This window comes from Eretmochelys imbricata, chromosome 2 (genome assembly GCF_965152235.1).
Source record: "Eretmochelys imbricata isolate rEreImb1 chromosome 2, rEreImb1.hap1, whole genome shotgun sequence".
In the NCBI taxonomy this organism is placed as follows: domain Eukaryota; kingdom Metazoa; phylum Chordata; order Testudines; family Cheloniidae; genus Eretmochelys; species Eretmochelys imbricata.
This window is the reverse complement of record NC_135573.1, coordinates 199,572,065-199,596,883: the sequence shown is the minus strand read 5'-3', so window position 1 is coordinate 199,596,883 and position 24,819 is coordinate 199,572,065. Positions and strand designations below refer to the sequence as shown.

General features: G+C 39.3%; 1 protein-coding gene across 2 annotated transcripts in view; it reads left to right on the top strand.

Moving 5' to 3' along the window:
• Window positions 1-23,146, top strand: part of UBE2E1 (ubiquitin conjugating enzyme E2 E1) — a 62,857-nt gene extending 39,711 nt beyond the window's left edge. For both annotated transcript variants that reach the window (XM_077811276.1, XM_077811275.1), the window contains exons 4-6: window positions 10,373-10,505; window positions 20,954-21,101; window positions 22,313-23,146. In XM_077811276.1, coding sequence (XP_077667402.1) covers window positions 10,373-10,505; window positions 20,954-21,101; window positions 22,313-22,410 — 379 coding nt within the window. In that variant the 3' untranslated portion in view covers window positions 22,411-23,146. The remainder of the gene's footprint in view (window positions 1-10,372; window positions 10,506-20,953; window positions 21,102-22,312) is intronic.
• The last annotated feature ends 1,673 nt before the right edge of the window (window positions 23,147-24,819 follow it).

Below are 24,819 nucleotides of genomic sequence, written 5' to 3'. Positions count from 1 at the left end.
AAGTTATATTTAAATGAAGGGGAACTGATATACCTGAAGTGGGAGGAAGGATGGTCTGGTGGCCTAGGACAATGTTTCCCAAACAGAGAGAGTCTGGATGAGTCGTCATCACTTTTCAGACACCTCAAGCCCGCTACTGCAGTGTCTTTCACTGTCCTCCACACATCACTACCCATGTGTGCCTTGGAAGCACGGCTGTCCCTGTACCCTGCTCTTTCACTTCCACTGGGCAGGGGCAGCAGCGTGGGGAGCGGGATCTGGGCAGCACCAACCCGGAGGAACCAGTAGCCTGTGGGAGACAGGCCTGCTGGGAAAACGAGAGCAAGGGGGCTGGGGAGGAGGCAGCAAGCGGATGCCCCCTCCCCACCACACACACTTAAACTGGTGCTCTAAAGTCCTGTATAAAAGCACTGCTAACTAGCAATAGTTTCTATACGGTTGGTCTTCAAAAAAGATAAAATGCAGTTGATGGGTTGCCTTAGAAAAAGTTTGGAAAGCACTGGCCTAGTTTGTGGGAGATGCAGGTTCAATTCCCTGCTCTGCCATAGGCTTCCTGTGTGACAATGGATAACTCACTTAGCCTTTCTGTGCCTCAGTACCCCATCTGTAAAATGTGGATAATGCTCTTCTACCTCAGAGGGCGCCTGTCAGGATAAATTCATTAAAAGACAGTGAAGTGCTTTGAGACCTACTGAGGAAAAGCACTAGTTAAGAAATGGTGGGGGGGATTGTTACGGACGGGATTATTTTTTTCTAAGTCTCTCACAATGTAAAAACAAAGCTTTGAAGATCAGTGTTGTGTCGTGTAATTCTGCAATATTAGTTCATTTTATGGAGAGCCACTTTGTTGTATTAGTATCGTTACTACAGACTGATCGATAATGATGGTTAGAAAAGTCAGTAGGGGAATACATGGTCATGGAAAGAGTAGTACTTGACTCCTTTTTCTTTCACTTCCTCTGTTAGAGTATTGCATATCCACTCGTAACTGTCTGGAAAAACTATAACACCAATGTCCTAAGGAACATCAAGCACAGTAGTGTGATCTGTCCTAAAATATGAATATTTTAGAGTGTCTTTTTAGATGGGTGCAGGAGACAGATTGCAGCACATTTCTAGTCTGAGGAGTTTTCTCCTCCCATTTAAAAATATTTCTTAAGAGTGTTTTTCCAAATAAATATGAATGCTGGCTTGGGAAGAAAAATCAGTTTGTAGCCAAGGAACCCAATCTTTATTAGTTAGAGGAATTTTGGAGAGTCTTCAGCATAGGAGCACCTCTAGCCAAATGTTACACATAATTATTAACCTTCTGGGTGCCGGTTTCTTCAAGGATGTTCATAACTAGCAGTGCACTTTAATCTAAGTTATTTAGCTTTTGTCTTTCTTTGACATAGTAGTGGTGTGACCACTAATATTAAACCATTGGTAGTGTAAAGTATTACTAATGAGCTCTGAGGGAGATAACCTGTATGAAGTTACCAGAGTAGACTAATTTGGTTTACTCAATAGTTTGGATTTTTTTAAAATAAAAAAATGTGTATATGGATTTTTATTTTTGGCTGGAGAAAGAAGCCTCCCAATTGTCTGGCTCTGAGTCCTATTGTTTAACTTTATGGTGCACTGTTTGCAAACTCTGCAAATGCATGAATGGATATGCTAGGACTTCTAATCAATTTGTCTAGACTTAATCTCTCATAAATAGTATCCATGTGTCTTGTTCCTGGAGTAGCCGGGTAATCTTACTGTATTTCTGTTTTTCCAAATGGGTAGAAAACATGCGATTTAGGAAACCGTCTTCTGATCCCTTTAAAATGAAGGTGGACAGTTTGAAGGGTGGGATTTGCTTGCAGTATTTGAAAACATGTTTATAGTCCTGCAACGAAGTTAGTGGAGAATGTGGACCATAAGCCTGTCTTGTCTTCAGAGATATTAGCTGCAGCCAGTTCTGGTGCTTTGGTATCGGTATTGATTGGCAATAGTGATGCAGAATTTCTTGAAGGAGATGCTGTCCCTTTTCAGTCCTTATTCTATGCAAATCTGTTTTACTTTTTCCTGCAAAGTTATATTTCAACACTAAGACAAAGTGATGAACTAGCTCAAATTTGACTTTACATCTCCCATTCAATGATAACCTAAACAGGAAAGAAAAGGAGTACTTGTGGCACCTTAGAGACTAACCAATTTATTTGAGCATAGGCTTTCGTGAGCTACAGCTCACTTCGTCGGATGCATACTGTGGAAAGTGTAGAAGATCTTTTATATACACAAAGCATGAAAAAATACCTCCCCCAACCCCACTTTCCTGCTGGCAATAGCTTATCTAAAGTGATCTCTCCTTACAATGTGTATGATAATCAAGTTCGGCCATTTCCAGCACAAATCCAGGTTTTCTCACCCCCCCCCCTCCCCACACACACACACACACACACACAAACCCACTCTCCTGCTGGTAATAGCTTATCTAAAGTGACCACTCTCCTTACAATGTGTATGATAATCAAGGTGGGCCATTTCCAGCACAAATCCAGGGTTTACCAAGAACGTCTGGGGGGGTTAGGAAAAAACTAGGGGAAATAGGTTACCTTGCATAATGACTTAGCCACTCCCAGTCTCTATTCAAGCCTAAGTTAATTGTATCCAATTTGCAAATGAATTCCAATTCAACAGTTTCTCACTGGAGTCTGGATTTGAAGTTTTTTTGTTGAAGAATTGCAACTTTCATGTCTGTAATCGCGTGACCAGAGAGATTGAAGTGTTCTCCGACTGGTTTATGAATGTTATAATTCTTGACATCTGATTTGTGTCCATTTATTCTTTTACGTAGAGACTGTCCAGTTTGACCAATGTACATGGCAGAGGGGCATTGCTGGCACATGATGGCATATATCACATTGATGGATGTGCAGGTGAACGAGCCTCTGATAGTGTGGCTGATGTGATTAGGCCCTATGATGGTGTCCCCTGAATAGATATGTGGGCACAGTTGGCAACGGGCTTTGTTGCAAGGGTAGGTTCCTGGTGTTAGTGGTTCTGTTGTGTGGTATGTGGTTGCTGGTGAGTGTTTGTTTCAGGTTGCGGGGCTGTCTGTAGGCAAGGACTGGCCTGTCTCCCAGGATTTGTGAGAGTGTTGGGTCATCCTTCAGGATAGGTTGTAGATCCTTAATAATGCGTTGGGGGCTGAAAGTGACGGCTAGGGCGTTCTGTTATTTTCTTTGTTAGGCCTGTCCTACAGGAAACAATAAGATCTGGAAGAAGTGAAAGAGTATAACTTTCACTCCAGAACTATCTTCATTTGTACAAAGATCACTTGATGTGCTGAATCCAATTGTAGGGTCTGTTTGCCTTCTGACAGCATAAAAATTACAGAAGTTAATTTACTACTATTTGTTCTGTATCAACTACCAAAACCATGTCGGAGTCTGAGATGGCACTGAGCCAGTGGCTGAAATACAGAAATGCTATACCTGTGAGACTATTTAGCTTTACCTATGAATTGTAAATACAGCTATACAATAAGTACTAAATTTGGAAACAAGCTTTGATTGTCTGGAGGAATTTCTTTCCTCAGGTTGGTAGCTAATAGTCCAATTGACAAATGGCAAGAAGGAAGCTGATGGTAAAAATAGTACAAGGTTAAGTTTGCAGAGCATAGCTTTTACCATCACCTCTTTCTGTCATTTAAATAAACCATTACGAGTTGTTAGCTGAGTCATACTCTTTCACTTCCAGATCTTATTGTTTCCTGTTTAGGTTATCATTGAATGGGAGATGTAAAGTCAAATTTGAGCTAACACTTTGTCCTTGTGTTGAAATATAACTTTGCAGGAAAAAGTAAAACAGATTTGCATAGAATAAGAATAATTCTACTAACATTTCAAAGTTTGGCATTTCATGTCCTTGCATATTTAAATAAAGGCATATGCTGCAACCTTGAGCTTTTATAAAACTGTCCAACCTCTCTGTAGCAGGATTGGAGCTTAGCAACTGTTCCTATATGTGGTAGGATAAACTTCCAGTGATCAGTTGCACAGGGAATCTGTGCAGGAGGAAGCCATTGCTGGAGAAAGTAGACCCCCTCTGGGAGTGGAGTAGTTTGGATTTATTTTCAATTTTGGAACCAATGTTAAATGCATTAATTTCTCCTGAACCTTTTTATTAGGACTTGCTTATAAATTGAAGGGATTATTGCTAAACTACATAGAGCTTCAACGTACTCTCGAGAAAAATGTAAGCCTCTTTCTGACCCCTCCAGTAATCAAGGGTTTTATTTTTAAGCTTTGAAGTAAGTTTTAAAAATTGAACTTTGCAGCAAAACAGTCTAACAGCATTGGCCTTCCCACAAAAGGTTTTCAGATACTTTGGTAGCAACCTCAGAATTGTGCGTGCTGTAAGTAAAACCTACACATTGTGGTTGTTGTCCTGCAAACACTGGGGCACAGTCCTTTCTACCATAATAAGATAAGGTTGCAAGCACCTCACCTGATGGAGAACACTTGTAGGACTGACTGACCATTTAGCTGGATTGTATTGCACTGGTTTTCACTCAGCTAAACTGAACCATTTGCAAAATATCTTTGATGTGTTAACCCCACTAAATTTTCACTAAGAAAACCCCAAAATGTTTTTACTCTAACACATGAGATTACATACTTCAATGTTAGATCCTAAATATTGTGCTTAATTCATACTTTAACTTCTTCCCAAGTTAATTTGCTATGAAATTTACCTTCCAGTTTCGGGCATACACTTTTTCTTGCAGTATTATTTCTTTCAAAAATGCCTTTTAATAAATTGATTGGATACTTAATGAGAGTCATTCTTTTCCAGTTTCTACCAATGAAATGTTGTGTGAGCCTTCTGTCTCTTCTCCTAGGAATACTGTAAGATTTGGAAGGCATTTGCCCTTGGTAATAGTTGTGACTGTCAGACAGAAAATACCAATATCTTGAAGAAGTAGATCTAGTTATTACCATAATAATACTTAGTGCTTCATGCTTTTTCATTCTTATGCTCAAAGTGCTTTACAATGGGAATTAAGTAATTAGGTCTTGTTATCCCCATTTTACAGATGGTGGGATCACCATAACAGTATTCTGTTCTATTTTTATAATATTATCTCCCCTGCTTCCTTTAAAAAACAAAAATAAAAAAGCCCAGCTAGGCCTCCGCCTTCTCCCTGGTGTCTATTCCCCACCTCTTATGCAGCTCTAAGGCATTTTCCCCCAGTCAATCCATCATTTCAGTTAATCTTGACACTGGGGAGCAGCTGGGAGCTGTCCCTAATTAAAGTGGGCAAAAATATTCCTGCGATTTATTTGGTCACGTGATAGTCCAGTACGCTACCATTAGGCTGTCAGAGCTGCCCAGACGGGATTTTGATGGTGGTGGTGTTTTTTTGTTGTTGTTGTTCTGGTTTGTTTTGTTTTTAGGTTTCTTTTGGTCCAGTTTCTTTCCTTGACCTAAAAATGAGACAAAGTTAAAATTCTATTTGATGTTTAAACTACTGAAAATAGTAATTAAACGTGCATGACTCGGGGCATCGTCTTAGTGTCTTCTGTCTTGGCTGTTCAGATTCATTTCTCAGTACCTTGTGATGTTTCAGTGCTTATTGAGACTATTGTCAAAGGAAACTATATTGTGGAATCTTAAGAGATGCAAAACATGCCTACTCAGACTCTTGTAGAAAGCTAGGCATGTACGAGATATGTTAGAGGGATCTTTTCCTGTCTGTCCTGAATGATTTAAGATAGGAGGCAGAGGAGCAGGGATGAGACTGTCTGCAGCCCTTACTCTTCAATTTACACAATTAGTAATAGTATTTATTACTTGTTTATGCTGCATAGTATGCAAAAATAGACCTGCCCTGCCCTGCCCTGAAGAGCAGCTCTGTTGGTAACTCAGAATAACCACTTTGTACAGTGGCGGGGGGGGGGGGGGGGAATACATTTCTAGCAGGTACAGTGTGTGTGGGAGGGAATAATTATTTCTAAAATTATGGTTGTGCACTTGTATACATTTTTAAAAACAAGAGATCATGGCTAAATACGACATCCCTTAATAAAAAAAAATCCTGAGAGCAGAAAACTTATTTAATACAGAATTTCCTGACTTGCATGTTTACATTTTCTGTGAAACTTCCAAAAGCAATGTTAAGTCTGCACCCCATCTTTCCTCCAATACCTACATCTGTCATTGTAGAGCAACCGAAACCCCTCATCCGCCACTGGTCAGGGACTTCTTGTGTCCTTCGCTAACCTCCCCTAAGTTCCTTCTCATGATATAGGTTAGAAACCCCCACTATGATATGGGCTACCAGAGTGGGGCAGAGTTATAACATTATATAATGGACGATATATTGCAATGGATGAGGGGGGAGAGTTTGGGTCAGTGCTGGAAACAAATGTTTCACTACAATTTCATATTAAATGCTCAAACTTAAGTCTCTGTTTACAAAGCATTTTGCTCTTGGATCTTTTTTTAGAAGAAAACAGTTGTTTATATTTTTAAGACAGTAGATGAAGAACACTGGCACCTGTTACTAATGACCACCATCAGGACTCCATTTTTTATTCAATTGTTTACAATAGGTAGCTTCATAATATAGTGATGCCCAAACAACTTGTTTGTTTTAAAGTGTGAAACAAAAAGATAAATATTAAGGTAGAGAAGAGAAACATTATTTTAGTCTGTATGGTTTGAGTATTATATGAAACAGAAAATTTGTATCACTGTATTAGAGGCAATTCTGTAAGTTGCATAAAACCAAATGGTCAAACCATGATGCATTTTGTGTTTTATTAAACTAAAACACAGAATTCTGCCATAGAAATCATGCCCTTTTAAAGTCCAGTGCATTTTATTTATGTAATAAGTTAAAAAATATCTTCACTTCAAAATTATTGCTCCTGTTTTCAACTTGTTTGGTGTTCAATTAAGACTGTTGCCATCACAGTTCGTAATTTAGCAGCATTAGAGTAGAAATGACTGAGGTGGTTTTGCCTGGGAATACCCAAATTCTTCCAATGTGGTGTTTGCTTGCATGTAGGTTTGATCTGGATCTCTGGAATGGGTAGTCTCGCTAAAGATTTTTGTTCTCATCTTTTGTTTTCCAGAGACATGTAACTCCAAAACTGCTTGGCCAATTTGCTTTAGATTCAATTCAAAAATAGGGCTCTGGATTTGAGTGAGAGTTAATGGTGGTTTTCCTCATGGTCCTAATTGAAATATTTGTTAGTTTTCCATGGGCTACTGAAATTAATTGTGGCTAATGAAATTCTTTTCTCACACCATCCTGTCAAGTTGACCTGAGGTGGTCGGTGGCATTTTAAGTGATATCCATAAATTGATTAACCCTTAGAAAAAGCACAGTGCCAGAAATGTAGGCACATGGAGGATTTTAACAGTGAAAATGTAGCCACAGGATTTTAGATGCCTCCAGGGTTAGGCGGCAGCCAAGCAGGGGTTTTGAGGATCTCAGGTGATGCCTGAATATTGGATGTAGGTAGCAGATAGGTGCCTAAATCCTTTTGTTGATCTGGCTTCAGTCTTTTAACACACCCCCAACCTTCACAAAACTCTCCCCCCCAAAAAGTTCTGGAGGTAGAGGGTTATTGGCTCTTGGATTTAATACAGTGTGTTGTAGCTATTTGTAGTGGAATCAGTTTATATTATTTGAAGTTGTCTTCAGAATGGTCAAGTGTATGACAGCTGCTAAATGTTGCATCAGTCTGTTATAGTCATTTGAGTATAGCGGTGATGCAGATTATTGGAGGTATCAGTTGTATCTATGCACCATATATCTACATATTAATGTGTTCTTTTTAAACAGATAATTGCAAAGGATTTTAAGCAAAAAAATGTAATCCCTCATCTTTGACTTCTTTTTGTATCTTCACTGAAGTTAATGCCACTGCACTTAAACTACATTCAAGAACCATCACTTTTCTAATAAACACTTGGGTATTGAGCCACTTGATAGTACCTAATCCTAACTTAAACCCAAGTAATGTTGCATTCTGTAACTGACTTGCATCTTCCCCTTTCAATCTTTTCTTTATAAGAAATCAATTATGCTATTTAAAAATTGAAATCCTCCAGCTATTTCACACTGTTAATTGAAATGAAAGGCTTGAAAGGTAAGCTACATGCATCACTTTTTAATAAAATATTGGGGAAATGTCTACTAATGTTTTACAAAGATGTGATAGATATATTTAATCCAAAACTCTATTAATATACTACTACATCTGTGGAAATGAAAGCACCTTGCATGCATTAATAACTAATTGGAAGCCTAATAGGGTATAAGACATTTCTAAGACTATTATGAATAATATTTTTGAAGTCATTTGGGTTTTTATTGAATAATAATTTTAAGTCATTGGGGTTTTTTTTTGTATTGATAGTCATTTGGGTTTAAACTAGAAATGAAATGCAAAATAAAATACTGAAATATTTCTCATAGGCTCTGAGGGCCTTATTTAGTATGCTGATCATGTTGCTTCCCCCTTTCCCGCCCCCACCCCACGTTGAAGTACTCCCAGTTGACAGTTCTTACTTTGTAAATTCCAGCAGTGCATTGGTATTAACAAATTGCAAGGACCTGTTCCATCTTAAGGGGGTTGGCTTGTGCAACTTGGAGTAATGATAGTGTTTCAACACCACTCCAAGAGGTAATTTCTTGGAGTAGTGGCTAAGGGCACCCAAGAGTGCCTTTTCAATAACTTTGCACAGTTAAGCTGGTGCCTGTCCCTAGGCAGGGCTTCTTGTAGAAATACAGTAGTATCACAGCCTATTACATGTCTAGTAGCTGTAGAGCTAAGCATCCAGATATACAGACCTGTATGGGGCAAAGAGAAATAATTAGGGAGGAGAGGGATATCATGAGTCTTTAGGGTACAATGGATTTTACCTTACATTAATGTTTTTGTTCGAAGCCTCATTTCACAAGCTGTGTGAAGCTTTGGGTTTGGATGTGAGAGATATTTTCCAATGTACAGTGTGTAATTTTTGTGTTAGTTTTCAGAACTTTACACATTGGGGAGGATGTGGGGAGACATGCAAAGAAATCTTCTAGTACGGGTCTTGCTATTAAAATTAATCATCAAAGTACCATGGGCATTTATTGGATTTGGAACCTAAAGATGAGATAATAGAGGTATTTGATACAAAATTCCTTCTCCCTTTGCTTACCCATACATAGAGGAACATGTTCACCAGCAGAACAAAGAACAGAAAGCTGTCCATCATCCTTGGGTGTTGGGACCTTTACAGTGTGATCTAAAATTATTTGTATTTATTTATTTCTATTCATAACACAATTAATAAGCACCCATCAGTTGGATCCCGTCACATTATCACGTTCATATTGAATGCATTAGATGCCTTCCACCTCTAATACTAATGCCCCATAATTATTATAATGAATAAAAGACCTTTAATTTATCCCTCCACCCACATCAGTGCTAGGAGAAAAAGGTGGTCTTTGCAGTGTGTCTGGAATGTTAAATCCAAGATTTAACCCTGATTTTATGGAAATTTGCAAAAAACAGCTCTGTAAAATGGGCCGCAACATTAGGAAAAACCCATATCGTTGCTTCGTTTTAGAAACCATTTTGCACAAAATATACTGTGGCCAAGCAGGGAGAAGTTTGACATTGTAAAGCATCATAATATAGTTTTGATCCACTCAATTAAAGCAAATGAACTACTGCTGTTCAGTAATAATGTAGGAAATGTAAATAATATCTCCTGTTGATTACATCAAACTAAAAAAAAAAAAAATCAGTGCACAATGAGGATAATTTTTTTTCACTCGAATTTGTTTAAGTAAGTACCAGTAAGCAAGTTTCCAATTTTAATGTGGTCTGTGAGGTTTAGCTCATGGGAACCCTGTAATAAAGCTGTAATAGGGCTAACATGAAGCAGCCCTTTCTAAATATAGAATTTTCTTTTGAAGTTGTGTAGTACTTAACTACTGATGTTTCTTGTTGCATTGAACTGGTGCTATCTGAAGGGATGTGCATTTTTATTTTTGTTTGTAAGGACAAATGGGGAAGTTGGTACTTCTTCCCAACATCCAGATCCACAGAATGGGATTTAAAGACACAGAAAATCATTTTACCTCCTTCTCCAGACCCTTGCATACAGTGTGCGCCACTTAGTCTTAACAATGGCTCAGATATGCAGGTATAAGATTGTAATGAAGCTTGGAAACAAGCTATCTACTTTTTATTACAGTCCTAACCTCTACATTGTGTATTAAATATCACATTGTTGAGATTCAACTATCTTTAAATCTATGGAATCATATTTATTCAAATTGGTTTTGTAGCTTTACTTCCTAAATGTATGTATCCTTTTTATTGCACAGCGCTGGCCCCAAAGGCGATAACATCTATGAATGGAGATCAACTATTTTAGGACCTCCAGGCTCAGTATATGAGGGTGGAGTTTTCTTCCTTGATATCACATTTACACCAGAATATCCCTTCAAGCCTCCAAAGGTAAGAGAGACAGCCTAACACTTTACTACCCAGTGATCTGCAGGATGTTTGCAGCATACTCAACATTCATGGGACACAGTCAATTTGAAATCCAGTTGATATAAGAAAATGAGTTAAACCTGGTTTCAAGAACCACACCTGGAATCCCCTGCCCAGTTTTGGTGGGGTTTATTTTTCAATCATCTCTTTTCTGTTTTTTTTTTGTGTTTTTTTTTTAAAGTATTTTTCCCTTTCCCTGTTGCACAAACATGGGAAGCTGACTTACTACACAGGGGAAACTATGAAACCAAATATACAAAAAGTGCTGTGAAAGAAAGAAAACAAACTGGAAAAATAGAGGCAAATATTTCTTTCTCTCATCTCTTTCAGTTACAGTAAACTTTAAGGTGTGTTTTGTAACAACAGTAGGTTAAAAGATTTCAAGCAGAAATATGGTTTTTAAGGCCCTGGTTCTTTTAGGGATTTGCTAATAGTTGATTTATGTGCATAATATCAATTTCTTAGTAGTGCTTTTCTGGATTCTGGATACAAGTTATATTTTGGAAGCTTGTTGTATTCTGTGTTGTTGGGTTCTATCACAAATCCAATATTAATGTAAGTAGATGTTCCTTTATGGTTCACACATTTAGGCCAATATGTTTGGGGATTCTTTAGGACAGTCTCTTAAGATAGGAAATTGCCTAATAAGGTTGCCTAAGGGTGGTTCCGGGTCTCATTGCTTTAGTATTTTTTTGTTGGCGGTGATGGTCATAAGGAAAATCCTAAGAGGATGTCAGCTGAAATGGATATATTCAGCAATGTTTCTTTCCAGTTGCTTCACCTTAGGCAGAAGTATGCTGCCATGAGAATCCTATATCCTATGGTGCTAAAGGTTTGGTCGCCATTTCATTGGCACTTTAGCTTGTCTATCCCAAAACGGGAAGAGCAAGTGCCATTAATCTCCATGAATGGGTCTGAGGCTGCAGACATAGAAGTTTTTAAAAATGAAAGTTGTTTCAAGTTCGGACTTAAAGTAAGCCAGTCAGTGCAAGAAACTTACAAAAAAGCCTATGACAGTGGCCAAAGTGTCTAGTTTTAGTATGTATAATGTAAATAATTTGTATTTATGGAGCACATTACATATTTAGAGTTCTGTGTTAACATTAATCCTCACACTATTCCTGCAAGATAGAACTATTATCACCATTTTGCAAGTGGAAGAGAGTGAAATACAGAGAGGGCGATTCAGGCTCTGGTTAGACAGGCACATGCTTAATTGCCCAAGGCCACCCAGAAAGTCACAGAGTCCAGATTAGAATTGAAGAGCTTTTGGCTCTTAAACTGTACTTTGTCCTCAAGGCTGCTGCTACTCTTCTGCAATATTACACCATGTAATTTCTCCAGTTCCCAAGAGTAGCATTACGGTGAGGCTGCATTTGATTTGTGTTGAGGTGAAAATAGTAGCTTGGGTTGACCCAATCTGTGCTTTGATTTTTTTTGTATTAATAACCTCTAACTGCTTTTTCCCCCCAATCTCACTTTGCAGGTGTGTGTGTGTATGTGTATATATGTGTGGGTGTGGGTGTGTATGTGTGTGTATATCTATATCTATATAAAAATATTACCTTATCCTACCACTTATCTTTGTGAGTCATGGGATCAGCTTCTTTGTCTCTTTTTTCCTAATGCAATAGTGGTTTCACATCAGTGCAGTGACCAAGACGAAGTTCTTTCAAGTGGGACCTTTCCAGGGGGAGGGGTGTTCAGTTTCATTATATTTTCTGCTCTTCTTCCATATGGCTTAGTGTTCTCTTGGCTTCAGATATCTCTCTGTATTGTCTTAATAGCTCAGTGTTTTCCAGATCTGATTTGATTTTGTTGTTATTGTGTTGATTTTTCACCAATGATATAAATGCTGGAGTGATCACAAACTTTTACTTTAAACTAGGGCTGTCAGGCAATTAAAAAAGTTTATTGCACAATTAAACAATAATAGAATACCATTTATTTAAATATTTTTGAATGTTATCTACATTTTCAAATGTATTGATTTCAATTACAATACAGTGTACAGTGCTCACTTTATATTTATTTTTGATTACAAATATTTGCACTGTAAAAAACAAAAGAAATAGTATTTTTCAGTTCACCTAATACTAGTACTGTAGTGCAGTCTCTTTATCATGAATGTTGAACTTACAAATGTAGAATTATGTAAAAAAAAACAAACCTGCATTCAAAAATAAAACAATGTGAAACTTTAGAGCCTACAAGTCCACTCAGTCCTGCTTTTTGTTTGGCCAATCACTAAGACAAACAAGTTTGGTTACAATTTGCAGGAGGTAATGCTGACCGCTTCTTTTTTTACAATGTCACTTGAAAGTGAGAACAGGCGTTCGCATGGCACTGTTGTAGCCGGCATTGTAAGGTATTTATGAGCCAGATGAGCTAAAGATTCAATGTCCCTTCATGCTTCAACCACCTTTCCAGAGGACATGCATCCATGCTGATGGTGGGTTCTGCTTGATAACGATTCAAAGCAAAGCAGTCTGGCGTATGTTCATTTTCATCATCTGAGCCAGATGCCACCAGCAGAAGATTGATTTTCTTTTTTGGTGGTTCGAGTTGTATAGTTTCCGCATCGGAGTGTTGCTCTTTTAAGACTTCTGAAAGCATGCGCCACACCTCATCTCTCTCAAATTTTGGAAGGCACTTCAGATTCTTAAACCTTGGGTCGAGTGCTGTAGCTATCTTTAGAAATCTCACATTGGTACCTTCTTTGCATTTTGTCAAATCTGCTGTGAAAGTGTTCTTAAAATGAGCATGTGCTGGGTCATCATCCCAGACTGCTATAACATGAAATATATGGCAGAATGCAAGTAAAACAGAGCAGGACACATACAGTTCTCCCCCATGGAGTTCAGTCACAAATTTAATGAGCATTATCAGCATGGAAGTATGTCCTCTGGAATGGTGGCGTATGTTCATTTTCATCATCTGAGCCAGATGGCACCAGCAGAAGATTGATTTTCTTTTTTGGTGGTTCGAGTTGTATAGTTTCCGCATCGGAGTGTTGCTCTTTTAAGACTTCTGAAAGCATGCGCCACACCTCATCTCTCTCAAATTTTGGAAGGCACTTCAGATTCTTAAACCTTGGGTCGAGTGCTGTAGCTATCTTTAGAAATCTCACATTGGTACCTTCTTTGCATTTTGTCAAATCTGCTGTGAAAGTGTTCTTAAAATGAGCATGTGCTGGGTCATCATCCCAGACTGCTATAACATGAAATATATGGCAGAATGCAAGTAAAACAGAGCAGGACACATACAGTTCTCCCCCATGGAGTTCAGTCACAAATTTAATGAGCATTATCAGCATGGAAGTATGTCCTCTGGAATGGTGGCCAAAGCATGAAGAGGCATATGAATGTTTAGCATATCTGGCAGGTAAATACCTTGCAACACCGGCTACAAAAGTGCCATGAGAACGCCCGTTCTCATTTTAAGGTGACATTGTAAATAAGAAACAGGCAGAAGTGTCTTCTGTAAATGTAAACAAACTTCTTTGTCATAGCGACTGGCTGAACAAGAAGTAGGACTGATTGGACTTGTCGGCTCTAAAGTTTTACATTGTTTTATTTTTGAATGCAGTTATGTAACAACAACAAAAATCTACCTTTCTAAGTTACATTTCACGAAAAAGAGATTGCACTATAATACTTGTATGAAGTGAATTAAAAATACTATTTCTTTTGTTTATCATTTTTAGAGTGCAAATATTTGTAATAAAAAATAATAGTGAGCACTGTACATTTTGTATTCTGTGATGTAATAGAATATCAATATATTTGAAAATGTAGAAAAACATCCAAAAATACCAATTGAAATTTATTATTCTATTGTTTAACTGTGTGATTAATCACAATTTTTTAAATCGCTGTAAAAATTGAGTTAATCGCATGAGTTAACTGTGATTAATCAAAAGCACTACTTTAAACATATTTGTACATTTTTTTTTTAGATTTTATTTTTATGTTTTCCATGTCACTGGCTTTTGTATCATCAACAAAAATTGTACATGGTGAACAGCTAGTCTATATGTGCATTAAAAACATCAGAGGTCTGAGTTTCTACTTAAGTGCAAATCACTTAAATCCTTTCCTCATTGCCTCAGTTAGGCAGAGCTCCTCTAACTAGAAAACAGTCACTTTCATAGAATCATAGAATATTAGGGTTTGAAGGGACTTCAGGAGGTCATCTAGTCCAACCCCCTGCTCAAAGCAGGACCAAGCCCCAACTAAATCATCCCAGCCAGGGCTTTGTCAAGCCTGACCTTGAAAACCTCAAATGAAGGAGATTCCACCACCTCCCTAGGTAACCCATTCCAGTGCTTCACCACCCTCCTAGTGGAAAAAGTTTTTCCTAACATCCAACCTAAACCTCCCCCACTGCAACTTGAGACCACTATTCCTTGTTCTGTCATCTGGTACCACTGAGAACAGTCTAGAGCCATCCTCTTTGGAACCCCCCTTCAGGTAGTTGAAATCAGCTATCAAATCCCCCCTCATTCTTCTCTTCTGCAAACTAAACAATCCCAGTTCCCTCAGCCTCTCCTCATAAGTCCCCTTATAATTTTTGTTGCCCTCCACTCGACTCTTTCCAATTTTTCCACATCCTTCTGGTAGTGTGGGGCCCAAAACCGGACATAGTACTCCAGATGAGGCCTCACCGATGTTGAATAGAAAGGAATTATCGCGTCCCTCGATCTGCTGGCAATGCCCCTACTTATACAACCCAAAATGCCGTTGGCCTTCTTGGCAATAAGGGCACACTGTTGACTCATATCCAGCTTCTCATCCAGTGTAACTCCTCCCAGTTTAGTGTCATCTGCAAACTTGCTGAGAATGCAGTCCATGCCATCCTCCAGATCATTAATGAAGATATTGAACAAAACTGGCCCAAGGACCGACCCTTGGGGCACTCCACTTGATACCAGCTGCCAACTAGACATGGAGCCATTGATCACTACCCGTTGAGCCCAACAATCTAGCCAACTTTCTATCCGCCTTACAGTCCATTCATCTAGCCAATACTTCTTTAACTTGCTGGCAAAAATACTGTGGGAGACCGTATCAAAAGCTTTGCTAAATTCAATGAATAACACATCCACTGCTTTCCCACCCATGCACAGAGCCAGTTATCTCGTCATAAAAGGCAGTTAGGTTAGTCAGGCATGACTTGCCCTTGGTGAATCCATGCTGACTGTTCCTGATCACTTTCCTCTCCTCTAAGTGCTTCAGAATTGATTCCTTGAGGACCTGCTCCATGATTTTTCTGGGGACTGAGGTGAGGCTGACTGGCCTGTAGTTCCCCAGATCCTCCTTCCCTTTTTTAAAGATGAGCATTATGTTAGCTTTTTTCCAGTCTTCCGGGACCTCCCCCGATCACCATGAGTTTTCAAAGATAATGGCCAATGGCTCTGCAATCACATCCGCCAACTCCTTTAGCACTCTTGGATGCAGCGCATCCGGTCCCATGGACTTGTGCTCATCCAGATTTTCTAAATAGTCCTGAACCACTTATTTCTCCACAGAAGGCTGGTGACCTCCTCCCCATACTGTGCTGCCCAGTGCAGCAGTCTGGGAGCTGACCTTATTCGTGAAGACAGAGGCAAAAAAAGCGTTGAGTACATTAGCTTTTTCCACATCCTCTGTCACTAGGTTGGCTCCCTCATTCAGTAAGGGGCCCACACTTTCCTTGACTTTCTTCTTGTTGCTAACATACCTGAAGAAACCCTTCCTGTTACTCTTAACATCTCTTGCTAGTGGCAACTCCAGGTGTGATTTGGCCTTCCTGATTTCACTCCTGCATGCCCGAGCAATATTTTTATATTCCTTCCTGGTCATTTGTCCAATCTTCTACTTTTTTGTAAACTTCTTTTTTGTGTTTAAGATCAGCATGGATTTCACTGTTAAGCCAAGCTGGTCGCATGCCATATTTACTATTCTTTCTACACATCGGGATGGTTTGTTCCTGCAACCTCAATAAGGATTCTTTAAAATACAGCCAGCTCTCCTGGACTCCTTTCCCCGTCATGTTGTTTTCCCAGGGGATCCTGCCCATCCTGCCCCATGCTTTGATAAGCATCCATAAATTTTGGTCAGTCTATACCACTGATGATTTTTTTTTCTTGTTCTTACATTAACAAATATGGCTTATGCTTTAATACCAGATAGTTAACCTTCTGTACTGAAAATCGGTCTGAAAAAAGTTGTTTTCTCAGGCTACCCAATTTTCATCTCCCGTGCTCAGAGCCAGTGTGCATTTGCAAATTGGAATGCTTGAACCTTCTGTGAATTTGGTCTTTAGTTCATCAACCTGGAAATACTCATGCTTCCTTTTTGAAAGGTTTTATGGTGCATTTTAACAAACTGCCATCTGAAAGCTGGGGAGACAGTAATTTAGGAAAATCAGAGCTGAAGGTCAAAATAGTGAAGTATTAACCCAACAGTGGGATGGAATTGGAGGCTGCTTATGAGCCAATAGCAAAGTCTTGCCTGGGAACTGTACATGCATTGGACTTCCATTCTTTCTTGCCCGCCCCTATCCTGAATGGAGTGATCTGTTTTTTCAATTTCCTGTATCACCAAGTGAGGTCACCCAACTGCTTGGCCTGATGTACATGACGTAGACTAGGAAGCACTCATTGGGGTATATGAAGCAAAGAAATAGATGCCTTTTTGGTTTCTGTATATTGTACCTTTTTAAAGCTTTTGATGTGCAGAGATCAGCGACTGGTTTTGTTCTCAATTGCTGTTGCCTGTTACAGAGGAGAGAGAGAAATACTGTGCTGTCTCCTGGAGATTATTTTGTTGCTTCCATACATAATATGCAAAAGCATGTACTTTTGTTCAATTGAAAATCAGAGTTATTTATAAAGAATGAAGTGTAATGTCTCCATGAGAGAGCATAGTGTGGGGGTGTCTCTTGTGTCACAGGCTACTGTGCCTCTGAGAACACACAGACTGCAGCACTCTGCATAGCAGGCGAGTTCTTGGAAACTTAAAGATGCAGTGCCCAGGAAACTAGAGGCATTCGTTTCGTAGTTATGCATGCCACACCCCTACCAGTGCTCCCACTCAGAGACTGACTGAGAGGGAGGGGCACGAACAGTGTTTTTTCACATTGCTGAATGCTAGAAGGATCCAGGAACGCAGTAGAACAGCTATGAGGGAGGACAGACGAGTTTAACATGTGGGCCAGTCTAATCCCAGAAAAAACACTGGTGCATTCTTCTTATGCCACACGCCTCCTGAATGTGTCAGAACTACCCTTGTTACCAATAAACAGACAATGAGATTCATGGGCATGGACAGCTGGCAAATTCTGAAGATTTAGGGCATGATCTGACAGCTCTTACTCAGGTGAACAGTTATAATTCATGGTCATTGGGAAGTTTAGAGGAGTGAAGTTTTGGAATAGCCTTCCAAGGGAATCAGTGGGGGCAAAAGACCTATCTGGCTTTAAGATTAAACTCGATAAGTTTATGGAGGAAAGAAAAGGAGTACTTGTGGCACCTTAGAGACTAACCAATTTGTTTGAGCATAAGCTTTCGTGAGCTACAGCTCACTTCATCGGATGAAGTGAACTGTAGCTCATGAAAGCTTATGCTCAAATAAATTGGTTCGTCTCTAAGGTGCCACAAGTCCTCCTTTTCTTTTTGCGAATACAGACTAACACGGCTGTTACTCTGAAGTTTATGGAGGAGATGGTATGATGGGATAACATGATTTTGATAATCTTTATTATGGTGATCTTTAACTATTCATGGTAAATAGGCCCAGTGGCCTGTGATGGGATGTTAAATGGGGTGGGATCTGAGTTACTGCAGAGAATTCTTTCCTGGGTATCTGGCTGGTGAATCTTGCCCATATGCTCAGAGTTTAGCTGATCGCCATATTTGGGGTCGGGAAGGAATCTTCCTCCAGGGCAGATTGGAAGAGGCTCTGAAGGTTTTTCGCCTTCCTCTATAGCATGGGGCACGGGGTCACTTGCTGGAGGATTCTCTGCTCCTTGAAGTCTTTAAACCACGATTTGAGGACTTCAATAGCTCAGACATAGGAGAGAGGTTTTTCGCAGGAGTGGGTGGGTGAGATTCTGTGGCCTGCGTTGTGCAGGAGGTCGGACTAGATGATCATAATGGTCCCTTCTGACCTTAATATCTATGAATCTGTAAGTAGTTCCATTGACTTCAGTGGCACCACACACGTGAGGGAGGGTTGCAGGATAGACTTGCTGTTCTCCAAAACATAGCGTTGGGACACTTTTTAATGTGTTTCTTCTTAATGTGAAGACATAGGCTACGTTCAGCCTGGGTGCCTAAAATTAGGCTCCGAAGTATGTACTTAAGAATCTAAATAGAAGTGGATTGAATTTGCAGAAGTGCTGAGCTCTTTGAAGTCAATGGAGGCTACAGTTGTGCTGCCCCTTTGGAAATCTGGCTGCTTTTCATAGATTTAAAAACCTAATGTGAAAGAGATCTTAGTATCTGGTATTAAAGCATAAGCCATATTTGCTATTCTGTAAGAACAATGCGGAAAAAACATTGGTTCTCATACTGACTTTAGACACCCAAGTTTGAAAACTTTGGCCATGGCTTTGATAACATAAATTACTGCACTGTTGATTTTTGAATCTGTACCCAGACCCATGGAAACAGTATTGACTTGCTGTGTGGCCTTGGGCAGGTCACTTGAACTCTTGAACTTTTATTTCCTCATCTTGAAAATGGAAATTGTGGGATTATATAAATTCTATGGATTTAAGTGGAGTGAACAGGGAAGAGTTATGGCAGCTAGTAAATACAATCCATACCTGTTCTGCAATAGGGGAAGCAGTATTGCCAACCCCAGACGTTCAAAAATCATAAGTTAAGCCCCCAGCATCACAAGATTGGTTTTAAAATTATGATTCTTTTCATTAAAAATGTGGGGTTCCTTTATTTGCCTTCTGGTTTTTAGGGTACACTTAAGTCACATTTCCAAGCTTTTCTCTGCAACCATAAGGTCACGGAATCTTTTTAATTATTTTACATGAACGTGAGAATTCTCACAATCACTTTATCTCCAGAAGCAAAACTGCAAATATTACAAGACTTACGATAAAATCATGAGATTTGGGAACTCTGAAGAAGGGAGGCTTGAAAAGCATTCTTCATCTCTGGAGTACTCTCATACAATACAACTTTGACATATTAGTTATCATCTGGTGGCCTATTTGAAATTAATTTGGTCATTGCCTTGCCATGCCGAACAGACAGGTGTCCATATCTCTCACCACTATGACAGTGCTCACCATGATAATAATTAGTGCCCTCAGTACTGAGACCCCTTTTGAAAGGGAGTGGAGACAACCATCCTGCTGACCCCAGAATTGGTTTCTCCAGGTCCAGATTAGAGAAATGCAGGAAGGTTTTTCTACTGCTTTGATTTCATTATTTTACCTGTTCTGAGTTGTTCCACAGCCGTAGAATTCTAAGGGAGCTGCAAAAGCCCCTCACTGCAGCAGCCATCCCAAGAGTGGAGGCCTGCCTCCTTCTGACACAGGGGGATTCAGTGGGAATCTGCTACAGATATTGGCCTGGATGTGCTGTGGAGCTCTGTGGGCTCTTTGATAGACAGGAGACTTCAATTTTCAACATCGCACCTTCCTATACAATCCATTTATGTTAAAGCATGAGACTAAATTTTCTTCTCCACCTTTAACTGAAATATGATTTGCATTCAAAATGAAGAGAATTGTGCAACAAAAAGAAATGTTCCATTAACAGGGAGTGATTTTTGTGGGAAACTTAGTATGGAGAGAAACTGACCATCCAGGTTGATCTTATGGTGCTTAAGAAGCATAAAGAATTCTGTTTTATCTGTACAGTTTGTGCAGATATAAAGTATAGCTTATTACTTCTAATTTTCATTTGCAGTAAATACTTCATCTTCTGTTACATTCTGTTAAATTTAAGCTAAAGTTAATTGAACTATTTCACACTTTTCTTCTACAAATGAAATGTAACCACTGTTTCTCTTGTTGCATAAAATAATCTGGAAAACAAAAGAAAGATTAACACAATAGTAATGTCCGCTTGTCGTTTTAAAAGCGGATTTAAAACTATTGTAATACAACTAGTTGACACCAGAGGGCAGCAGCACACCAGGAATCCGAAAAAAAAAAAAAACACCCAGTTTTTTTGATTATTCTGATAGGAAAGATATTAAATGGCACACTACATCTGATTCAGCTTTAGTATACATTTAAAGATTAACTTTACAGTTTAGCCTTGCAGAGCTGGAGTTACTTTTAATCTGAATTAAATGTTGGGTTTCCTATCCTTTTTCTGTTTAAATCTGTAAAGTCAAACTTATGACCTGTGTAGTTTTACATGTTAGCAAACAATCTTGTAATTGTGGTTTTTCTAGGTTACGTTTCGGACAAGAATCTATCACTGTAATATTAACAGCCAAGGAGTGATCTGCCTTGACATTTTAAAAGACAACTGGAGTCCAGCACTAACTATTTCTAAAGTTCTCCTCTCCATCTGCTCACTTCTTACAGACTGCAACCCTGGTAAGTCTCACATACCCTAACAGATAACATCTCTATTGATAAGGCTCATCTGGCATGTTAGTAACTTACATCCTGATCCTGCATCATTAAAGTCAAAAGGAGCTTTGCCATTGACTTCAATGAGCATAGGATCAAGCTCTTAGAGAAGAGAATCCCTATGTCCCCACAAGATAGCCCAAGCTTTCTGTTCTCTTTGTGGGATAATAGAAGTTGTTCAGATATTCTGTATATGTCTGTAATCTATCTGTTCTTACACTGCACTGCAAAGAAAGCAGCAACCAGAAAAATCCTGGACAATCAATCTGTAGATTGAAATTCCAGCTAAAAACAAAGTAGTGTTTTAAACACCATATTTGTGTGTGGGGTCTGCACCATCTGAAATTCTAGTGATTTGGTAATAGACTAGATGTATTTAAAAACTACCACCACAAAGAAACTTCCAGCCTGTTATCTTCTCAACTTTTCCTGGAAGCTCCAGTTCAGCTTTACAGTAAATTATTCGAGAATAAACTTCCCACCACCATATTTATATTTTTAGGAATTTATCTTATATATATATATATATAAAATGTAATTCCTAAGTCAGTTAAGAACTGTTTTTAGTACATTTAATATTTCCCTCCTGTGTCCAGCTTAGTTAACAAAGTATATCTCAGTAATATAAAATAAGCAAAACGTATAGAAATTCTTCTAACTTTTATAGAAGTGTAGTAGCTAAGGTGTTATGCTCCGTGTACTTCACCAAAAACACCTGATCTAATCTTTTCACGGAAGCCAGATTTATATTGATATAGGTGCACTTAGTGTCTGAGACATGCATACAGCTTTAGAAATGGTAAAGGAAATTGAAGCACACAGATCAGGTAAAGTTTACAATATAACCTACAAGGATGGCAAAGCATAAGTATCTGTTTTTTTTACCTCCTTAAAACTTGAATTAGTGAATCTTCCCCCCCCCCCCCTTGAGCAATCACTTATAAAGCACCATAAATTTACATATACAAATTAAGACCTGTTCTCTACTTGGAAAGTCTAATATTCTATGTACTATACAATGGGTCAGTGTTCCACCATGTATTCTCCCCGCTTCCCCGCCACCACCCCAATGAGTGCTTTTGGGTAACCCATCAGACCAATTCTCAACTTTTTCTTTTATGTTTTTCCCAGTTCTCTTAACTAAAATGAGCAGGAACTTTTTTTTTCCTTTTCAGCTGATCCCCTGGTCGGAAGTATTGCCACTCAGTATATGACTAACAGAGCAGAGCATGACAGAATGGCCAGACAGTGGACCAAGAGATATGCTACATAAAATGGATTTTTGTTAAACTCTTGCATTATTTGTCTGTGATGGAAAGAGCTGCTTATTGATTTTGAAGTGGGGGGAGGGAGGGTGCTGGTAAAGAGTAGGGTATTTCTATAACAGATTTTATTCAGTCTTTTATTTCCTAAGATTTTGTTGTTGTAACTTAAGGTATCTTGCTACAGTAGACAACTAGAATCGGGAATAGCATATTTTAAGACTGTCATTAGTTCAGCAATATTAGCTCACATATAGTAAAAAGAAGAATGTAAACTTAAACATTTTTTTGGTTCAGTTGCTTGCGATATGTAAAAGATAAAACAGCTTAATTTTGTACAGGTACATATGTTGACATTTATGTAAAAGTCCTTTGAAGACTCTACACACTGGGTTTTTTCTTTTTGTTTTTGTAAAAGATGTTGGGATTTTTTTTCCCCTTGGGAGGGTGTGCTGGTATTTAACAATTCCTTTTTAAAGACTCATCTCATGATATGTAATATGGAGGAGTGGATATATGGCCTCATATAGGAAATGAGAAGTAGTTAATGTATTATTTTATATGCCAATCTACCTTTGTGAAAAGAATAAAGGTTTTAATCAGGATTTATGGCAACCTGTAGTGAAATACCTTAAGCTGTTTAAATGTAAGGCGTGGAATAGGAGTCACTCAGTGGATTGGTTGTATGTTGTGGGCTACTTAAGTCTGCATTTGTTACTGTGCTAATAAAAATATGTAAAAAAATGACTCCCGCTTAGTGACCTGCTTTGTTGTTTTGCTGAAATAACTTCTCCCCACTATGTTTTGATGAAAGACCTATATTCAGTACCCACTATTTTTCCTTGTAAGCTAGCTGGTGTCTGAAAGCATTCAGGGAAGAGTTCCCTGCACTGATTTATCAATGGCAGTAAACTTGCCTAGATGGGTGCTTTGTAGTAAGCAGCTCCTACTGCTTCCATTTTTGAAAGGCTTTTTCTACATTAGTATGTACCGGCTGATAGCACATGAATAGAGAAACAGGGTGGGTGAGGCGATATCTTTTATGGGACCAACTTCTGTTGGTGAAACAGACAAGCTTTTGAGCTTACACAGAGCTCTTCAGGTCCGCCACAACACTGCCTACCGTAGGAATAGTCCAGCTCCGTACAGTAGAACCTGAAGGAGTCTACATAGCATCCCTGCCCCAGCACATTGCTGAACATTCCAAGCTTCTTAACTTTAAGGTTAACTGCTCCCAAAACTGGTTTTGAAGTGCTGCCTATTAGCTAAAACTGCAGAGAATGCAGCTGGAACAGTGAGACTAAGGATGGGCTGCAGGCGAGCCCCCGAGGGGAATGTCTGTCACAGCTGTAATATGAGAGAGGGAGCTGTACTTCCAGTTGGAGGAGGAGAAGGAATGGCATCATAAAAGAGATGGGCGGCAAAACTCATTCCTGATAATGCCACTTGTACAGCCAAGTAAGGGATAGGGACAACAATCTAGCTGTAAGGGAGCTACGTGATCAGTCTTCAACAGGTATTGAATCAATGGTAAAACAAAGAACAGAACACACTAGCCTTGCCTCAGTCCGTCCCCTCCCTGCTGTAGTCACTGAACCACACTCTCAACAGCAATAGTTCACTGCCCATAGAAACCTACTAATCCTGCAGAAAGCTGTACATATATGCAAGTTTCACTCGGACACAACACCAGCGGCTCCGAACAGTTTGAGGGCTACAACTAGATCAGCTACTTTACTGCAAGGGACTGTAGACCTGTAAAGAAAAGGGCTTTTTTTTAAAAAAAAATTTTGCCAGTATCTAGTCTGACCAAATGAAAAGTAATGTGTTGGGTTTTCTTTTGCTTATGTGGTGACCAACTACTACTTAGTCACCCTGTCTAATCCCTAATGCCTTCTCACTTAAAATGCCACAGCGGTACAGCTGTAGTGCTTCAGTGTAGCCAGTCACTAAAGCAACCTCTGGGGTTCTCCTGTCATGTAGTAGATCCATCTCCCTGAAAGATGGTAGCTAGGTTGACAGAAGTTTTCAGTGTAGACCAGTTAGAAACCACCTAGGTTCTTAATGCCCAAGCAGAGCAGTGCTGAGTTGTTAGTTTGGCCTGGCCTACACTGAAAAGTTACATTGCATAGCTGTGTGGCTCAGGGGTGTGAAAAATCCACACTCCTGAGAGATGTAGTTAAGATAACCTAGTGCTGCCTACAGGGGGGGTTAGATCAACAGAAGAATTCTTCCATTGACCTCGCTACTGCCTGGAAGGTGGATTGCCAATGAGAGGACCCCTCCCAGTGCGACAGTGGCAAATTGATGCCATACTACCACCTGATTTCCTCTGCTTCAGACAAAGGGATCAGGCCATTTGGATCACAGCAAGGGGAGCAAACAATATAGAACTTTCTCTAGAGCAGGGGTGTCTAACC